Source organism: Microtus oregoni, unplaced genomic scaffold (genome assembly GCF_018167655.1).
Source record: "Microtus oregoni isolate MIOR12 unplaced genomic scaffold, Mior012 000077F_ref0000221, whole genome shotgun sequence".
NCBI classification, from domain to species: domain Eukaryota; kingdom Metazoa; phylum Chordata; class Mammalia; order Rodentia; family Cricetidae; genus Microtus; species Microtus oregoni.
The window spans coordinates 6,870,676-6,884,534 of NW_024544029.1; the positions used below are offsets into that span (position 1 = coordinate 6,870,676).

Consider the following 13,859-nt stretch of genomic DNA (forward strand, 5'->3'; position numbering starts at 1 on the left):
TTTAAGGAAAAAGTGAAAATTTAGTTTTTATAAATGAAAATCTTTCATAATAAATTTAATTTGGATTAAAAACTGTAAATTTGAGGCTGCTGGGGGAAATGGTAAGGTTCGGATCAAAGCAAGTAACACTTGGAGGCCTGTCCTTCCTGGCCTGATCCATCTTGGGGTATCTAGCCTCCAAGAAGCTACACTGGGGCTAGGCAAGTAGGGAGGGGACAAAGTGGACCAGCCTGTGGCCACCTTCCACATCTCCCACTTCCAACTCAGGCATGGCCCCATGTTGTTGGCCAGTTGTGAGCAGGCTGGATAGGTGTCATAAGCAGCTTTCTCTGTGTCCCTGGACCATGGAGTCAGTGACGATGTTATTGGAGACTGTCCTGGGAGGTGAGTGGATTTGCCATCTCGTTCAATGCCACTCACTGGCTTCAGAGCAAACCTTCCCTAATTATAGAGTCAGTGTGTTAGCACTGGAGCCAAGACTTGGCCCCTCCAGTCGGGATCATTAGATGAAGTACTCTTCCTTCTCTCTGCCCTTGGCTGAGTCACTCTCCATCTGGAGGATGGTGCTGGGCTCGCCTTCTGCGGGCTCGTAGGTGACGTAGCTGCCTTTGTTCTTGTACAGGTAAAAGAAGATCAAGGTCACCACCGAGAGCAGGGTGAGGAACACCACAGTGATCACAACTGGGAAAGGAGAGGGAGACATGTTTGAGTACTTCACTGGGCCAGTCAGGTCCTCTCAAACCCAGCTTCCCCAGGACACAGCAGCCAGAGTCTCTTGGTATTTAGCTACCACAACACAGTTTAACTCCCTCTCAAACCAGTTCCTGATGATCATGCTAGAAACCAGGAGGGAAACAGCTGATGCCAGCAGGAAGGGTGTTTTAATACATAGCTTCCCATGAGAGTTTCTCTTCCTCACCCACTCAACAAAACCACACATCTCCTCCTTCCAACCCACGTACTCCAGCTGAGCGTCCACATGCGCCACAGCCTGTTCACGGCCACTCCCACCCTATCATTTGTCGGCATGTCTCCCTCTTTCACAGCTCTGCATGTGTGAGACCTACATGCCAGAAGGAACCCAGTACTGGAGTTGGTCCCTGATGTGGCTTTTCCTGTATGAGGAAAATCTTAGCTGTCACACTGGGTTCCAGGGTATCTCTGAGCCCAGAGGCCCTTGTTACCTGCAATGAGTGCTGTGCTGGCCTCTTCAGCTTGTGGGGACAGGGTCTCATGGGCCTGAAGAACTGGCGTGGTCATCAGTTCTGGGAAGTTGGAGGGGGAAAAGGAAATGGTGAGTCCTTTGTCCTTGCCATTCTGTCACTTCCCTTCCTGTTCAAAAGCTCAGTGGTTCAGAGCACTGTCTGCTCTTCCAGGGGTCCTAGATTTTATTCCCAGCAACCCCTCGGTGGTTTACCATCACCTGTAACTCCAGGTCAAGAGGATCTGAACTTCTAGCCTCTGGGCACCAAGCAAGCACACATAGTACACAGACACACAGGCAAAACATTCATATATATAAAATAAAGATTAAAAAAAGTTCAACTAGTATCTACGGTAACTCCAAACAATAACCTGGAACAAAGAGATTAAAACAAACCATTTCTAAAAGACAACATTTTTATGAATTTTTCTCTATATAATACAATGTTTAAAAACAGGGACTTGAGCTGGGCATAGTGGTGCACACTGTTAATCCCAGCACTTGGAGGCAGAGGCAGGTATATCTCTGTGAGTTCAAAGCCAGCCTGGGCTACATAGTAAGTTCCAGAACAACCAGAGCTACACAGTAAGACCCTATCTTGAAAAAAGAAAAGAGAGAGAGAAGAAAGAGAAAGAAAGGGGCTCTTGGTTGGGAGTGGTGGCACATGCCTTTAATGCCAGTACTCGGGAGGCAGAGGCATGCAGATTTCAGAGTTTAGGCCAGCCTGGTCTACTGACGTAAGAAAAATAGGAGGGGGGTGGTTTTTGTTAGGTGTGGTGACATGTCTGTAACCCCAGTACTCAGGGCTGAGACAGACTGACTGTTCCAGGTAGCCTGACCTGCATAGGGAGATTCTGTCTCAAATACAAAACAACTATGACTCTCGTATCTGTTGAACGGGGTTTGAGCCTGAATTGATTGATTTTCAAATGTGATCTGTCCTTTTCAAGCTACTCCCTTGGGAAAAACATCACCTAACCTCTGCCAGCATCAGTCACTTCGGATGCTAACGGTACAGTACGTAGTTTATAGGCTGTGAGGCAGAGACGTGAGGATCCGGCCTCAAGTCACTTTGGATGCTAACGGTACAGTACCTAGTTTATAGGCTGTGACATAGAGACTCATGGATCTGGCCTCAGTCACTACAGATGCTAACGGTACAGTACCTAGTTTATAGGCTATGAGGCAGAGACGTGAGGATGCCGTATAGGGAACACATCAAATGTTGAGTGTGTATATATGAATATATTTGTACCATGCAGCATAAATGTATCCTGTAATCTTTCCATGTACATCTTTAATCTTGTCTGTATGTATGCACATTTGTGGTACATGCATAGCATAGTGCACTTGTGGAAGTCAGGGGACAAGTTCTGATACCCATTCTTGTTCTCCCCCTTGGGCGATACAGGGTCTCTTGTTCTCTGCTGCCTACACCAGGCTAGCTGGCCTTGTGAGAATTCTTCTCCATCTTTCACCTCAGTATAGGAGTGCTGAGAAAGAATGCAGATGCATGCTACTGCCAGGCAGAGTGCTGTGAATGCAGATGCATGCTACTGCCAGGCAGAGTGCTGTGAATGCAGGTGCGTGCTACTGCCAGGCAGAGTGCTGCGAATGCAGGTGCGTGCTACTGCCAGGCAGAGTGCTGCGAATGCAGGTGCATGCTACTGCCAGGCAGAGTGCTGTGAATGCAGGTGCATGCTACTGCCAGGCAGAGTGCTGTGAATGCAGGTGCGTGCTACTGCCAGGCAGAGTGCTGTGAATGCAGGTGCATGCTACTGCCAGGCAGAGTGCTGTGAATGCAGGTGCGTGCTACTGCCAGGCAGAATGGCACTCACCTTTAATCCCAGCATTCAGGAGACAGGCAAGTGGATGGATTTTGTGAGTTCCAGGCCCGCCAGGGCTAGTGGGGGACCTGTCTACAACAGAACAAATGCACACTGTGCATCTGTTTTTACCAGGTTCTGGGGATCGGGATTTGGATGTTTATGCATGTACAGCACGCTGCCCACCAAGTCATCTCCTTGGCTCTACATACCTTTTATAAACATTGTTTTCAGTAATAAAATATACTTACCCTGCCCCAAACCTTTTTCTTGTGGAATATTACTTTAACTATGTAAGGATGTGTTACATTTGTTTATGCTGCATTTGTTTAACTGTGTAAGGACGTGTTGTTGTTTTACCTTGCCTGCCTAAGGTACCTGATTGGTCTAATAAAAGGCTAAACAGCCAATAGCTAGGCAGTAGAGGGATAGGCGGACTGGTGGGTAGAGAGAATAAGTAGGAGGAGAAATCTAAGCTGGAGGGATGGGAATGAGAGACACGAACAAGGGAAACAGAGGGAGCCGCCTGGGATCAGCCAGGCAGCTGCCAGCAGCAGGACACAAAGTAGGATACAGAATGAAAGGAAGGTTGAAGCCCCACGGCAAAACATAGATGCAGAGAAACGGGCTAAATTAAGTTGTCAGAGTAGTGGGACAAGCCTAAGAGAAGGCCAAGCATTCATAACAATATTAGATCTCTGTGTCTGTATTTGGGAGCTGGCTGGTGGTCCATGGCAAGCCTGCTCTACCTTTCACTTCTAGGGTAGGTTCTGCACTTTAACAGGCTTGGAACAGGACTTTCCCCACCCTGTCTGTCTGTCCTTTAAGCTCCAAAGCCCAAGTCATTACTCAGAGTCAGGACATTATTAAACTGTGGTCTGGAAACTTGTGGGCAAGTCTTTTTTAAGGTCTCTCTAGGTAGCTCCACTGGCCTGGATTTGCTCCATAGTCCAGGCTGGCCTTGAACTCACAAAGATCTTCCTGACTCACCTCTGCTTCCCCAGTGCTGGGATTCAAGGTGATAACCACACAGTCTTTTCCTAATTAGCATTTGATGTAACTGTTGAAGAAGTAACTTGGTAAAGGTCACTGCAGGATAGAGGTGTCAAGGGAGGACATGCTGGTCAACTCTGGAGTCATCATTTTCTTCAGTAAATAATTTATTAAGTCTGGCCTAGTGCTCAAACCTATAATCACAGCCCTCAAGAGCCTGAGACATGGGGCTCACAGTGAGTTCTAAGCCAGTCTGGATACAGACTGTGAAACCCTATCTCAAAAAAACTGAAATAAAAGAACAGAGAGGAGAAGCAGAGGAGGAAAGGTGTGGGGTAGGGGGAGAGAGGGACAGGGGAGAGGGAGAGAAAGAGGGAAGGAGAGAAAGAGTGAGAGAGGGAGGGAGGAATAGAGAGAGGAAGGGAGGAAGAGAAGGAGGGAGGGAGGGGCACAAGCAAAACTAGCAGCTCTGTGGCCCACCTGCTTCGCCAGGAACTGCGCTAGGCACACTGGGAACAGAGCAGAGCAGGACCAGCTCCACAGTGCTCACACCCGCAGGTCCTATCATCGCTCTGAACTGCAGAAAGTCCAACAAGGAGCACCAGCAGGGACTGATCTGGTGGTAGTCCTGCTGGGGGCTACTTCAAGGAAGCAATGTTTGATGGCACCAGGACGGGAGTCGAAGTGACTACTGTCAGCAGAGCCCAGGTCTTAGGGCCGGCTGTGGCACCACTGAGCACGGGTAAAGGGATCTCAGCTGCTGGGAGCTGAGGCAAGAACAGGTCAAGGGCGTTGAGGGTCTTTTTTTAGGGGCCAAGAAGAGCCTCCAATTCCCTGTGATCCCATAACTGAAAAGCAGCAGGAGGTGAGCTGCCGAGAGACCTTCCAGTCCATGGCCAGCCCAAGGTGGGGGGCCAGGTGGGGAGAGACGGGGTTTCTGCAAAGCCCTGGCTGTCCTCGAACTCACAGAGAACCGCCTAATGTATGAGGCCAGAAGACAACTCGAGGGAGCTGGCTCTCTCCTTCCACAGGGTCCAGGAGACTGGATTCAGGTCATCCTGATGGCTCACTCAACCTATTATTCTGTGAATCATTAAATCAACACTGCAAGGCTATTCTGTGAATAAAGTGGGAGAACACCTAAAGCGTTGGCATGTAACTCAGCTGTAGTGCATGTGCATGCACATGTGTGTATGCATGTGTGCATGCGTGCATGCATGTGCTCGTGCAACTCCAGCTCCAGGGGATCCAATGCATTATTCTAGTCTCTATGGACACTCATAAGTGCACACACATGGAAGTGTGTATGCACACACACATAAAAAATCACATTAATAACGATCTTAAAATATGACGTCCAGCAAGATGGCTCAGCAGGAAAAGGCTCTTGCTGTATAAACCTGGTGACCTGAGTTCAAACCATGGGACCCTGTAAAGGCTTTGAGTTCTTTAGCCAAGAATGACCTTGAGCTTCTCACTCTCCAGCCTCTGTCTGAGTCCCGCGATGGCAGGCATCACCCATGCTTGTTTTTACACAGTGCTAGGGAACAAACTCAGGGCTTTGTTAGGCCTCTACCAATTAAGTACATGCCCAGTCATGAGCTTTTTAAATTTACTTTTTATGTTAAAATGTTTAGAGACAGGGTCTCACTATGTAGTTGCTGTGGGCCTCGAATTCAAGAGTTTCTCCTGGCATTTTGGATTAAGAGGTGTGTGCCACCATGACTGATAGATTTTTCTTTTTTTAAAGATTTATTTATTTATTATGTATACGGTATTCTGTCTGCATGTATGCCTGCAGGCCAGAAGAGGGCAGCAGATCTCATTACAGATGGTTGTGAGCCACCTCAAGGGTGTTGGGAATTGAACTCAGGACCTCTGGAAGAGCAGCCAGTGCTCTTAACCTCTGAACCATCTCTCCAGCCCAGATTTTTTTTTAAATGAAAATGGTCTCTACTAGAAGTGAAACAGTAGAGCAAGGTAATGCACAGGCCTTTCAGAGGTAGAGGCAGGAGGATCCCTGTGAGTAAGGCCAGCCTGATCTACATAGCCAAGGCTAAATAACAGACCTGGTCTCAAACAAAACAGAAAAGTGAAAGCTGTAAAACCAGGGTCGAGCTGTGAAGCCTGGCCAGGACGTTTAGAGAGGTAGCTACTGTCCTTGTCTGGAGTCTACGCTAAAGGTCCACAGTGTTCACGGTCTCCCCACTCCTGTGTCCCTGTAATCTCATTCCAGTATGATTTCAAAATGTGAGTCATATACAAAAAGACAAAGCAGAACAAAACACGCACATCAAGCTCTCGAGCAGCAATGCCAGGTTAGAAGCTGCCAGAGACTCCCAGAACAGCAGCAGGAAGCTCCAGCAGCTCAGGTGGCGGGCAAATGACAAGGGCTGTCTCAAAAGTGTTATATTTAGAATAGGCAAGGGAGGAGAGTAAGGTTCGAGGAGTGGCCTTGAAGGTCTCAGGGTAGAGAGGAAGCAGGATCTCAGTCTCTGTCTCCAAACAGAGAGTGGCTTTTTCAGTAGGGAGCAGCAGAGTCACGGGACCTGAGGAAGTGAGCTCAAGAAAAGAGAAGCTGAGCTGGGCGTGGTAGGACAGTAATTCCAGCCACCAGGAGGACTGTGAGACAGTCTGAGGCCAGTGTGGGCTACATAATGAGGCCTTGTCTCCAAGTCAGGAAGAAGAGAAGGGAAATGGCCCAGGAAGCACAAACACAAAAGGATGAGACGGCACTTACAGAACTTGTAGCTGATCTTTGTTCCCTTGCAGGGATTCTTAGAGGCGCCTGTGCATACAGACGGCTGCAAACTGGCTAGGCTTGAAGGGTCAATTTATTAAGGCCTGCTTTGGGGGTGCTGAACTGGAAACAGCAAACACTATGAGTCAGGATGGGTACCTTACAAGAAAGCTGTTACAGACTTCTTACGTTCAGAGTCCAGGTTGACAGACACAGAAATTAAAAACTTAAGCCAGGAGTGGTGAGGCACACTTATAATCCAGGCTGAGGCAGGAGGATTGCCATGAACTCAAGGTCAGCTGGGGTTCCACAAAGAGAGTCTGCCTCAATACCTAAAAATGTTAATTCAATAGCCAGGAACAGTAGTGGATGTCCTTAATCCCAGACCTCAGGAGGCAACAGAGCTACATAGTGAGACCCTGTCTCAGAGAGAGAGAGAGAGAGAGAGAGAGAGAGAGAGAGAGAGAGTTAATTCAGTAAGTACTGAGTGATTATGTCCTCTGTGCTAGGTTCTCATCATGAATCTTAGGCCATATGTCCACTGAGGAGCCACTGAGATGGCTTGGTGTGCAAAGGTGCTGGCTGCACAATGATAGAATCTGATGGCCAGGGTTTGATTCTGGAACACGCAAAAAATGGCAGGCAAGAAGTGATTCTACAAAGTCGTCCTCTGACCGTATGCAGGGCACATGTGCCCAGACACACACACACACAGAGAAAGAGAGAGAGAGGGTGGGGGGGGGGGGGGAGAGAGAGAGAGAGAGAGAGAGAGAGAGAGAAAGTAGAAAGAATACTACTCTGAAAACTGAGGCAGGAAGATTGAGAGTTCAAAACCAGCCTGGGCTACATAGCAAAACCCTGTTTCAAAAACCAAAGACAAATCAAACAACAACAACAAAACCCACCTCCAAATCCCCACCTTCACAGGGCTTCTAAACTGAAAGCGAGCTGCGGTGTGCAGTCTGGATTCTGAGTCAGTGAGCGGTGTCACCGGACACTCACAGCAGCACTGCTTCTGAATCCATGGGTGAAGCAACCCCAGTGTCCATCAGGAACCGGATAAACAAAATGCAGCGAATGTAGACATGGGGTATTATTCCGCCTTAAAAACTGAAGGAGGTTGCTGGGCGGTGGTGGCACAGGCCTTTAATCCCAGCACTTGGGAGGCAGAGGCAGGTGGATCTCTGTGACTTGGAGGCCAGACTGGTCTACAGAGCGAGTTCCAGGACAGGCTCCAAAACTACAGAGAAACCCTGTCTTGAAAAAACCAAACAAACAAAAAACAAAGCAACAACAACAACAAAAACAACTCTTCTCTTTGCGAAATGTATGCATCTGTGTGTGCATAGGCGCACTGCCTTTATGTCTGTGTGCATGCCTGGGACCCATGGAGGCCTGAAGAGAGTGCTGGGTCTTCCAAGGCTGGAGTTACAGGTTGTGAGCCTCCATGTGAGTTCTGAGAATTGAACCCAGGTCCTTTAGAAGGGAGCCAGGGCTCTTAACCACTGATCGAGCTCTCTAGTCCCCTTCCCACAAAGACAAGATGTGTAGCCTGGGCTGGTTTAACACGCGTGATTCTCTTGCCAGCATAGCCTGCACAGGTGGTGTTGAGACGCCCCTCCCCCATATATGTATAGAACAGGAGGGGGGATCGCAGAGGGAGGACCACAGAGGGAGGGCCACAGAGGGAGGCTCTGTAAAGAACAGGTGAGCCAATGGGATTGGGGAGACAGAAAATACAGAAGGAAGTAAAAGGAATTCCATGGTGGTTGTTGGTTCGAATATGTGGAAAACAAGCAGGAAGAGGGCAGGGCGGTGCGATGTGGGAAAGAGCTACAAATTTAAAAGAGTCGTGAAATTTTCCTGAGAGGTTCCCTGAATAAAACCTGGAAGATGGTGATAGAGACAGCCTGCAAGCAGCAGAGACGCAAAGTCAAGGTTAGGCTGTCTATAATGACCGCTGGGCACCTGGGCTGGAGTGCAGGCAGCCTGTTAAAGGGGCCACGGGGAGACACCTTGGAGGGAGCAGCAAGTAAAGAGAGGTAAAGCCATGCAATGACAGCGCATGCGCCTGCGGGTATCCGTGAGCTTCCAAGCCGTTACAGGCTCATTACAGAGCCATCTTGCTAAATGTTACTCTTCTACAGATCTTGTTAAAATGCAGAAGATGAGGCTGGAGATGGCTCAGCTGTTATAGCACTGACTGTTCTTCCCCAGAATCCAGGTTTGAGTCCCAGCACCTACATGGAACTTTCTGGAACTCCAGTTCCTAGAACAGCTGATGTTCTCTAGTGAACTGTGCAGGCACTGCATGCATGTGGCACACACACATAAAATGCAGGCAAAATATTCATATACATAACACAAAAATGAAAAAAATCTCCATTTTAAAAAAATTCAGATGCAATATATGGGTGGAGGACCCCGGAAATCCAAATATCACACTTTTGAAATCCTAAACTATGATATCCTGCAGAAGCTTAATCTAGTCCACTGGAGGATGAGAGAGAGAGAGCGAGAGCGAGAGAGAGTGCGCGAGCGAGCCAGCAGGTCTCGGGCCTGGGGAAGGCACTGTGGACTTTCCGGTCCACTGCAGCCCATGCATGAATGCAGATCCCATCAGCAGAGCCGTGAGAAATTGTAACCTGCTTTGATTTGTTCTGCAGGGCTGGCTGGCAACTGAACCTGGGCTCGTGCACATGCCAGGTGAAAGTAGTAGGAGCTGGGTCCAGCTCTTTCAACCCCAAGCAGCTGCTGCTATTTTAAACGAATGAATTTTGGGTTGTGTTATGTGGCAACAGTGCTTCCAACAGATTGACTGTGGCTCGGCTAACAGGCTGATAGTGAAGATGAAGGCAGACCTGACGCATGTGACAAACCCAAATGGGGAGCCTTTCTCTGACTGGGTCTGGCAGAAAGTGGCCAGATCTGCTGGAAAGCAAAACCCCACAGGACTGGAGATGGGGTGGAGTCACACTTGTTAGGGATGGGGAAGCTCTCTGATGAACGGAGTGGGGATGGGGGCATGACTGCTTATCAGATATCCAAGATGTAAAGAATAAAACTGGACTAGAGATTAAGAAATGGGAGCTGGGTGGCGGTGGCGCACGCCTTTAATCCCAGCACTCGGGAGGCAGAGGCAGGCGGATCTCTGTGAGTTTGAGGCCACCCTGGCCTACAAGAGCTAGTTCTAAGACAGGCTTCAAAGTTACAGAGAAACCCAGTCTTGACCACCCCCCCCCCCAATTAAATAAATAAAAAACGTGGGTCGGGGATACGACTCAGTGTAGAGGACAGGCCTTTCAGTGCGTGGCCCTCTGTTTCATCCCAGCATCGTGAGAAAAAGTCAGGGCTGGAGAGATGGCTCAGTGGTTAAGAGCACTGGCTGCTCTTCCAGAGGACCCAGGTTCAATTCCCAGCACAGCACCACAAGGGACCTCACAACTGTCTGTGACTCCTGTTCCAGGGGAAATCAGATACCCTCACACAAACATGCATGCAGGCAAAATATCAATGTACATAAAATAAAAAATAAATTTTAAAAAGATTAAAGTAATTGGCATACTCAAAATAGGAGGCTGGGGGAGATCAGTCACGCAGTAGGTAGGCGGGTCAGTGCACACATGGTAGGTAGACAGGTTGGTACACACACAGTAGGTAGGCAGGTTGGTGCACACAGTAGCCGAGTCAAGTAAAGCCTGGACATCAGTGCATTTACCACAGAACCCACAAATGACCTTCACCAGACAAGTTTTGGTTGAATGCAAAGCTGTGGTTTAGGGCAGGTTCAAGAAAAATGGAAGGAGGAACTGGAGGCAGAATATAAAATGTGTGTGTGCTGCCAAAGGCCAATGTCTTCATCTTATTGTTTCTGATCTTACAGAGTCAGCTAGACTGGTTCGCAAGCCCCAGGGATCCCATCTCCACTGTGACAGAGCCATCCCCATTCTCGTCCCATAACTAAACATTTTTTTCTTTTTGACAGCATTTAGCTATATATCCCTGGCTGGTGCAGACTCAGAGATCTGCCTGCCTCTGTCTCCCAGTGCTGGGTTTAAAGGCCTAGCTCGATGCAAACCCTACAGAGTTCTTCTGTACAGGTGAATACAGGAGTGGAGCAGCCACTGGAGCCCAAGGGAGCTGCCAGCCAGGGCTCTGTGTACACTCAGATATGACTCACAGAGCAAACAGTTCACGGTGCACAGCTGACGGGGCGTCTAGAGCCATGTCCTCGAAGAGACGGGATCTATGCAGCGACAGGGGACTGGCTGCACACAGCTAATCCCCTGTCACAGAAAGCAGAGAACCCGGACCTGGTACAGCAAACAGGGAGATGGTGGAGGGGACGCCTCAGCAGGAAACAGGAGATGGTGGAGGGGGACGCCTCAGCAGGAAACGGGGAGATGGTGGAGGGGACACCTCAGCAGGAAAATAGGGAGATGGTGTAGGGGACACCTCAGCAGGAAAATAGGGAGATGGTGGAGGGGACGCCTCAGCAGGAAACAGGAGATGGTGGAGGGGGACGCCTCAGCAGGAAACGGGGAGATGGTGGAGATTCCTTTCTAGAACTTTGATTTGCTCAAGACTGTCTTACGAGTGAGGATGGGAAGCAAGCGCTGAAGGAGATTCAGAGGTCCACATGAGGGTTATCCATGGTGATTTGACCTTAGGTGCCCTGCTGACCTTAGTTGCTTCTGAATCGATATTGCAAACCAGGGCAGGTCCATAGCCTCCTCTGAGTGCTGGTGTTACACGCATGCGCCATCACAACTGGCTAGTTATGACTTTTACAGTGAAAACAGACAACAACAACAAAGAAATCTAATCCAGTAAGCCTGGCACCTAAAGAAGGCAGCCGGGCTGTGGGTGTCTCAGTGCTAGAGTGGTTCTGCACACGTAGGCCTCAACTTGGATCCCCAGTTCCTGTTAGTTTTTCCAAAGAAAGAAATCTGCACCTTCAGAGTAGGCAGGTGCGGGCCGAGGACCGCGGGGCTTGAGGCTCCGCCCAAATCCGCTCCCACACCTTTCTTTTGTTGACCCAGATACTCGCTGATTTCTTTGTGTCTCCGTCTTATCAGGAGCTTTCAGATCTGCTGCCACCCGAAGTCGCGAACCTGCTGATTTGCTCTAGGCCTGCCCAGACGGGCCACGCCCACAGTCCTCCTTCCCATGGGAACCCACTCCGCAATTCTGTCCCTCTCTCCTGTGCCCCATGGCCGGCAGCTGGGTGAGGGGGACCCGGACGGAAAGGACACACCGTGGGGGTAGATCCAGCCTGGCACAGCCTTCATCAGCTGCACCATGGGAAATGTTCTTTTTTCTTTCTTTTAAACTGGGAAATCACTGAAAATTTCTTCCTCAAACTCAGTTTTTGCTTTCATAAAATAAGAATAAAACTTGCTTGGTGTGTTGAGAACTAAGTTCAGTGAAAAGTTCTAAGTGTCTCAGATATGGTGGGGACTACTGGGTAGTAAGGGTTGGGCTTCCCCTGGTGGGGTGGGCGGAGTTCCCAAGGCAGGGCTCCTGTCTGTCCTACTGTAACAGGGCGGGCTGATGCGTGGTCCAGCACCTTGGTCCACAGTGGCCTCGGGCTTATGGAAATGCCTTTGAATGATTGCATTTTAATGACTTTTCCTTCAATATCAAGAAAATGAGCTTTTAAATAATATTAAGATTGCCGTATCAGCCAATTAATTATTCATTACAGTATTTTCATCCATAAGAACTCATTATAAACATCATTATATTTGGGGGGTATTGAGACAGAGTTTCTCTGCGTAACAGTCCTAGCTGTCCTGGAACTCGATCCGTAGACCAGGCTGGCCTTGAACTCACAGAGAATCTCCTGCCTCTGTCTCCTGAGTGTTGGGATTAAAGGCAAACATCATATTAATGCTCCCATAGTGTTAACCTGGAAAGGTTGAAAAACACACATTTTGAACTTTTTGTTTTTAGACAGAGGAAGGAGCCCATCGGGACATAGGGAGTCTCACGGTGTGGTGCAGAGTGGCCCAGCATCCCTGAAGGATTCCTTAGGCACTCCTGACTGAGGAGGAGGGATGTGAAGGTGGGGTACCCAGGAGCTGGACCCTGCAGGGATCCTGCTGATCTCTAGTCTTCTCTCCACTCCTCGGATGCAGGATTGCTACCTCTGGTGAGCAGGAAACTGTACATCCTGAAAGTCTACCCCGCTCACACCACTTGTACCAAGAACATAAACACACAACTCAATTCTAAAAATGGGCCAGGAGCCAGCGAGATGGCTCAGCAGGGGGGACACTTGCTGCTAAGCCTGACAACCCACATGGCAGAAGGTTGTCCTGACCTCCACATGTATGTTACGGCATGTGTGAGCACATGAGCACACATGTGCACAACATGAGTGAGTACTTAAAAAATGGGCACAGTCTTGAACAGACACTTCTCCGGAGACACCCAGGTCACCAAGACCATGTAAACGTGCTTGGACATCACAGTCATAGGGAAATGATCAGAGTCACAATGAGATGCCGCGTCACACACAGAGACAGCTAGCATCACACTCACCCCAAATAACAAGTGTTGGAGAAGATATGGGGAAACCAGAACCTTCGTGCACTGCTTTGGGGATATATATAACACAGCTACTATGAAAACTTGTATGGTGGTTCTTTTAAAACAATATATAATTGCTATATAACAGCTCCACACCTGGATGCATATCCGACAGAATGGAAAGCAAACAGCAACCAGATAGTCACTTTTGTGTGGCTGATCAGGATGCACACATACGATAGGATACCACTTAAGACGTAAAGCAGAGGAGATTCTGACGCAGCTACAACTCGGCTGACCCTGAGAAGGCACTGCGCTAAGTGGGATAACAGACACAGAGCAAATTCCGAAGCCCCTCAGCCAGAGACTCCAGTGCTTAGCTCCTCCCCCTCTAGCCGCGAGTTCTGTCTGTCGGTCTGTCCATCTCTTTGCTCACCTCTTCTCACCAGATAAATGGGAATCAAGTGACTCAGATTTACGAATCCCAGGAGGAATTGCCCTAGATTTGCCTTCCCTGGGGTCCTCCCTGTCTTCAGATCAACAAAAGCAAAGTCACTTGAAG

General features: G+C 48.9%; 1 protein-coding gene across 3 annotated transcripts in view; it reads right to left on the bottom strand.

Moving 5' to 3' along the window:
- LOC121441431 (small cell adhesion glycoprotein) overlaps positions 1–13,859 on the bottom strand; it is a 15,759-nt gene continuing 1,900 nt past the window's right edge. For all 3 annotated transcript variants that reach the window (XM_041642565.1, XM_041642563.1, XM_041642564.1), the window contains 2 exons: positions 1,185–1,265; positions 1–681 (listed from right to left, as the gene is read on the bottom strand). In XM_041642565.1, coding sequence (XP_041498499.1) covers positions 503–681; positions 1,185–1,265 — 260 coding nt within the window. In that variant the 3' untranslated portion in view covers positions 1–502. The remainder of the gene's footprint in view (positions 682–1,184; positions 1,266–13,859) is intronic.